Genomic DNA, 6,000 nt, shown 5'->3' with positions numbered 1-6,000 from the left:
TGGTATGAGTACCACAGCTTATGGTTCCACCAAGACCATATAGAGTACAACATTTTCAAAATCCATAAGTACAGCTGACAGATGGGAACATTTGTACACTATATTTGAAGTGGAGCTCTTGGTTGGGGAAATTGGGGGAAAAAACAAACGTGTCAACCTTTTAAAAGTACTTTTCTTCATCTAGCCATCTACCCAGATCATTAATGTAAAATTTTGTATTCACAGAATTATTTTTGTTTACACATTACAAATATGATTCTTTAAAAAGTGATCTCTTAATTTCTGCATTTTTTTTATCATGCATGTCACACACTGTTGATTTAGGGGATGCAATATGCAGAAATGACCTCCTGTGAGTGTTTCTGTGGGTGTCTGTGTTTATGTCTTTGTGCTTTTGTTTGTGTCTCTATGAGTGTGTATGTATTTTTTTTTTCTGTGGGCCTCTCTGTGAGGGTGGGTGTGTATGTTTTTGTGCATTTTCTGTGGATGTCTGTGAGGGTGTGTGCGAATGTCTTTGTACTTTTTCTATGGGTGTCTCTGTGAGGGTGTGTGTATGTTTGTCTTTGTGTATTTTCTCTGGATGCCTCTGTGAGGGTGGGTGTGTATGTCTCTGTTTTCTGTGGATGTCTCTGTGAGGGTGGGTGTGTGTATGTATGTATGTCTGTGTTTTCTGTGGATGTCTCTGTGAGGGTGTGTGTTTTCTGTGGGTGTCTCTGAGAAGGTGTGTGTATGTCTGTGCATTTTATGTGGGTGTCTCTGTGAGAGTGTGTGTATGTCTTTGTGTGTTTTCTGTGGATGTCTCAGTGAAGGTTTGTGTGTATGTATGTCTGTATGTGTTTTATGTGGTTGTGTCTCTGTGTGTGTATGTCTTTGTGTGTTTTCTGAGGCTATCTCTCTGTGTTTCCTTGGGTGTATGTGCAAGTTTGAGTTTGTGTGTGTCCATTGTCTGTTCCTTTTTAGGACATTTTGACCTTACTACTGATTATTCACATCTTTCTACAGACTTTGAGACTAAGGAGACCTTTACGGAAGTCACCAATCCACCATTTAACCCTTAAATTATTGTTTAGCCAGTTCAGGGCCCTTCCTTTCAGCCACTTCATGCTGTTGTCATCATTTAGTTGACATCTTTCTTGATAAAAAGATAATCAGAACTCCATATTTTGTTTTGTAAATCTCCTTTTTTGACAAAACTGTAGTATACCTCATTACTTGTCAGGTCAATGTAAACAAGTGCTGAGTTTCTATTTGGGTGTCTGTGCCTGAGTGTGTTTCTTTGCATGTCTGCTAGAGTGTCTATATGTGAATCCTTATGTGTGAGTGTGTGTGTTTCAGTGTATGAGTGTGTCTCTGTGTTTGTGTGTTACTACCTACTTTACAACATTTCCAAGTTTGACTACACTTAAGAATAAAGTGCATATACGTTTTAGTCACTTGGTCAAAAATTGCACATGTCAATGGGGGGGGGCTGATCATTGGTTAAGTCAGGGCTCCCAAAATGCTATATGTGTGTGTATGTGTAATATATATATATATATATATATATATATATGTGTGTGTGTGTGTGTGTGTGTGTGTGTCAACATTTTGCAAAATATTAAAATATACTTCATGATAATCAAACATAAATATTTCCTCTCTTACTGCGCCATAATAATACTTAATGTGTTCTTGCAGGATTTTCAAATAAGAAGACAACAGCACCAGGGCGGAAGGGCACAGCAAAGGACTTGTATGCTCCTGAACCAAGACCTCCAGGAGCTGAAGGTTTTCTTCCATGGCGCACTGCAGAAAGGGCCAGCAGGCATAGGTAGAGGCTGACAAGTCCATTATCTTGTGTTTCATATACAGCAAGTACAATTTTTAACAATTTCCGTATGTATTGTTAATGTTGGATTTAATTGTTGCTGTGTGCATAATAATTGTTTGAAAATCTTTTGCATACATAAATATTTATTAAAGTGAATGTAAATTTTGATGCTAAAGTGCCCGGTTTTTATAAATTCGATTAAAAACGGGGGCACTTTAATTCATCAAAATTTACATTTCACTCGTGTTGTGAAAATACTTGCCTTTTAATCTTGACATCAGCTCCAGCTTCCTCTGGTCGTTGCAAGCCATTTCTGATGTCAGAAATGATGGATAGGTCATCCTCCAATCACGGCTTTCCCCCCGGGGAATCAGTGTCTGATTCTATGCCGTGATTGAGGAAGCCGGATTCATCATTTTAGACCCAGGAAGAGGCTTCGCGACAGGTGGAGGTAGCTGGAGCTGCTGTGAAGATTAAAAGGTAAGTTTTTTTTCACAACACGAGTGAAATGTAAATTTTGATGAATTAAAGTGCCCCTGTTTTTAATCGAATTTTTAAAAATCGTGCACTTTAGCATCAAAATTTACATTCACTTTAATAACGTACCTTTTTGACATTTTAGACACCGCAAATATTTAAAGGGATAGTAAAGTCAAAATTAAACATTCATGATTCAGTTGGAGCATATAATTTTAAACAACTTTTCAATATACTTCTATTAGGAAAGTGGCTTGGTTCTCATGGTATCTTTTGTTGAAGAGTAAATCTAGGTAAGCTCAGGAGCGTGCACGTGTCTTTAGCAGTCTATGGCAGCAGTGTTTGCAACTGTGTATAACATGACTATATAGATTGTTGCATGTTACAATTTATACAATAAATGTTACGTTTTAATATGTTTCCAAAAGCTGCAAGTCTGGAAATTTTTCAAATTTAAATGAAGTTACCATTCTGTATTTGAATAGTCAGTTTTTGGCTTTTGAGATTTTAGCACAGCCGGAGTTTGCATAGACTGCACTGTACTATTACTAACTATACTGAAGTTGGTAGTGGAAAATATAACCAGTTATGTTTGGTTAATATAGGATTACTCTTTAAAAAAGGATCCCAAAATAACTAAGGAAAATTAGTAATAGAAGTGAACTGGAATGTTTTTTTTTTTTTTTTTTTAAACATTTAATGCTCTATCCAATCCTTTTAAATTTTGACTTTAAGGAAAAAATCTAGTAATCTAGGCGTTAAAATATTGGTCTTCTGTACATTAGCACTACCAAACACACACTCCCTGTTGTCTTGTATAAATTGGTTTGTCGGTTGGATACTACTAATGAACATACAGTTCTGGGATATTCCTCAAGTCTTCAAAGATAAAGCCAAAGCTTAGTTTGAACTTTCTAAAGGTGGCCTATCTGATTGGTTTTCATGCCAGAATTGAGCTTTTTTATTTTATTAAAGGTGGAAGCACAAGTTTACATAGGTAGCTTGTAATCTTTACACATCTAATATTTACAAGCCTTTTACTTCACCGTTTTCTATGGTTCTATTAAATCATTTTATTTGCTACTGATACTACACAAATCATCATCCCTGAGAAGCTTGTAAAGGTGCCCCGTAAAGAACTAGTTAATTGGTTTGATGAATTATCTGTAGGAAGTAACATGAGATGCTTTCTAAACCATGATAAAATATCATTTTATTTTAATATGCTTCTTTTAGGCAAATGCCAGAGGATGGGATCCCATTAACGCCAGTACAGGTACATGTGTGTGACAAAACATGCAGAAAAACACATACCAGCCATAAATATATCTATATTCTGTCATTTTAACTCTGTTTGTTATGTATGGAAATACCAGCTGCACACATTTGATTGCTTAATAATTGTTTAGATGCAAAAACTTAACACTGTAGTGGAATGTGGGGTAGCTTGTTTCTTAGCCATATCAAATATCCCCCAATATCATGTCATTCACACATAGTGACGTCACAAGAAGCAAGGAAGTTCAATATGCATATATACAGGCGTACCTCTGAGATATTGTGGGTTTGGTTCCAGACCACAGCAATAAAGTGAGTCGCACTCATTTATTTGTTTCTCAGAGTCAATGGGCTGAATTATTAAGGAGCGGATGCTGCTAATTCTGCGCAAGCCTTCCGACTCGCCAGAAAATGGAGTTAAGAAGCAGCGGTCTTATGAGCGCTGCTCCTTAACTCATCCACCACCTCTGAGGCAGCGTACTGCAATCATCCCGATCAGATATGATCAGGGATGATCGGCTGATTGACAGCGAATGTGCAGGAGGCCGCATTGCACAAGCATTTCACCAGAAATTCTTGTGCAATGTTAAATGCCGACAGAAAATCATGTCCGCCCTGGGTATGATAAATATACCCCATAATCTTTTTGCTGGTGGTATCTATATATAGGTGTGTATTCATGTGTATTTGTGTGTTTTATGTATGTGTGTGTGTATATATATATATATATATATATATATATATATATCCTTTAATATAAAAGGCCAAGTGTGTTTGTCCGAAACTGTCATGCGCAGTAGAGACAGCACGAGGACAAACACACCTGGTCTTAGAGTATACCTGACCTTCTGTCAGGACTGCGCGATAATGGTGGGCGGGGCCAGGCGGGAGCGGGTGTGACGAGAGAGAGCGTATAAGAGAGGGGGGGAGAGAGATTGCAAAAGAGAGGGGGGGAGAGAGAGAAGAGCGCACGGGGTGGGACCGCTGTACTACAAAAAATGGCCTGTGTACACATGCTTTAGGACTAGTGTGTGTGTATATATATATATATATATTGGAACAATATCGCCGATAGACTTGCTTGACACAAAGTTGTCCCTCCTCTCGAGGGAGATCTGACCCATTCAATAGCCTGTCACCTTAATGTTGCATTACTCGTATTATGCTTGTTCTTAAAGTGTTTCACCAAGGGGGGGTGGTGGCCTCACCAATTTTGATGGTGGACAGATGATTTCTTATCCTAGTGTTCATGTCGGTAGTAGTGAGTCCTACATACTGTAGGTGACATTCAATGCAGGTTAGCAAATAGATGACATAAGAGGATGTACAATTGAGGCAAGATGTAATTTTAAACACTTCTCCCGTAACTTCGGAATGAAACTCCTCCGAAGTGATGCTAAACTCACATGGTCTGCACCTAGACTTGCCACACTTATACATCCCCCATGTCTAAGCCAAGATCCTTGTTCCCTGTCCGTGGTAGGTAATTCAGAGGGGGACAAGATATTCCCTATAGTTCTGCTTTTCCTATAGGAACAGCGCAAACCCCTATCAACACAGCCTACAAGTCTTGTCATCAGCTGACAAAAGTCGAAAATGTTTATTTACAATGTTGCAGATATCTTTATATTCTGTACTGTTGTCTGTGACAAAGGTGACCTTTTCTCGTTATTTAATGTCCTGGTGTGCACATATCCATTTGGACCCTTTCAAAAGGGTACTCCTGTCCAATCTATCTACCTGAGATTGAGCTCTATCTATTACATACTTAAGGTATCCCCTCTGCTGTAACTTTCTCCCATGTCCCTACTTTGTTTCAAATGAGTTTCCTCTTCAGTACAGTTCTTTTTGACTCTAATGAGTTGTCCTTTTGCAACCGCCAAAGGAACGTGCTTTGGATGGCAGCTCTTGGCATGGAGCAGGTTATTCTTTGTGATTGGTTTCCTGTATATATTACTATAAACCCGTGCATTGTCATTAGCTGTCAAAGTAAGGTCTAATAGTTGATCGATCTAGATTGTTTTTCAAAAGTAAATTGTAGACCCAACTGTGTTCACATTTAAATTCCTTACAAAGTCTTCCAAAAGAGTGTCCAAACCTTGCCAAACAAAGAGAAGATCATCTATATATTGCCTATAAAAGGCAATATTTGCTCTGTAGTCATTTTCATCCCCATAGATGTGGGACATCTCCCACCAACCCATGTACAGGTTGGCATATGAGGGCGCAAACTTCTCACCCATAGCCGTCCCACATCTCTGGAGATAAAAGGTTTCCTCAAAATGAAAGTAATTATGTGTGAGCATGAACCTGGTGACTCTCAAGATGAACTCCACAAAGTCTGTTTCAAAACTGGAAAAACTCAGAAGAAAAAAGGCTATAGCCCTTAGACCTTCTTCGTGTGGAATGGATGTATAGAGAGCCACCACGTCCAC

General features: G+C 38.5%; 1 protein-coding gene across 1 annotated transcript in view; it reads left to right on the top strand.

The window, feature by feature from the left end:
- CEP78 (centrosomal protein 78) overlaps nt 1-6,000 on the top strand; it is a 168,490-nt gene that overhangs the window by 84,284 nt on the left and 78,206 nt on the right. The window contains exons 10-11 of the mRNA XM_053702476.1: nt 1,678-1,810; nt 3,524-3,563. Coding sequence (XP_053558451.1) covers nt 1,678-1,810; nt 3,524-3,563 — 173 coding nt within the window. The remainder of the gene's footprint in view (nt 1-1,677; nt 1,811-3,523; nt 3,564-6,000) is intronic.

Source organism: Bombina bombina, chromosome 2 (genome assembly GCF_027579735.1).
Source record: "Bombina bombina isolate aBomBom1 chromosome 2, aBomBom1.pri, whole genome shotgun sequence".
In the NCBI taxonomy this organism is placed as follows: Eukaryota; Metazoa; Chordata; class Amphibia; order Anura; family Bombinatoridae; genus Bombina; species Bombina bombina.
This window is presented reverse-complemented; position numbering and strand designations above follow the sequence as displayed.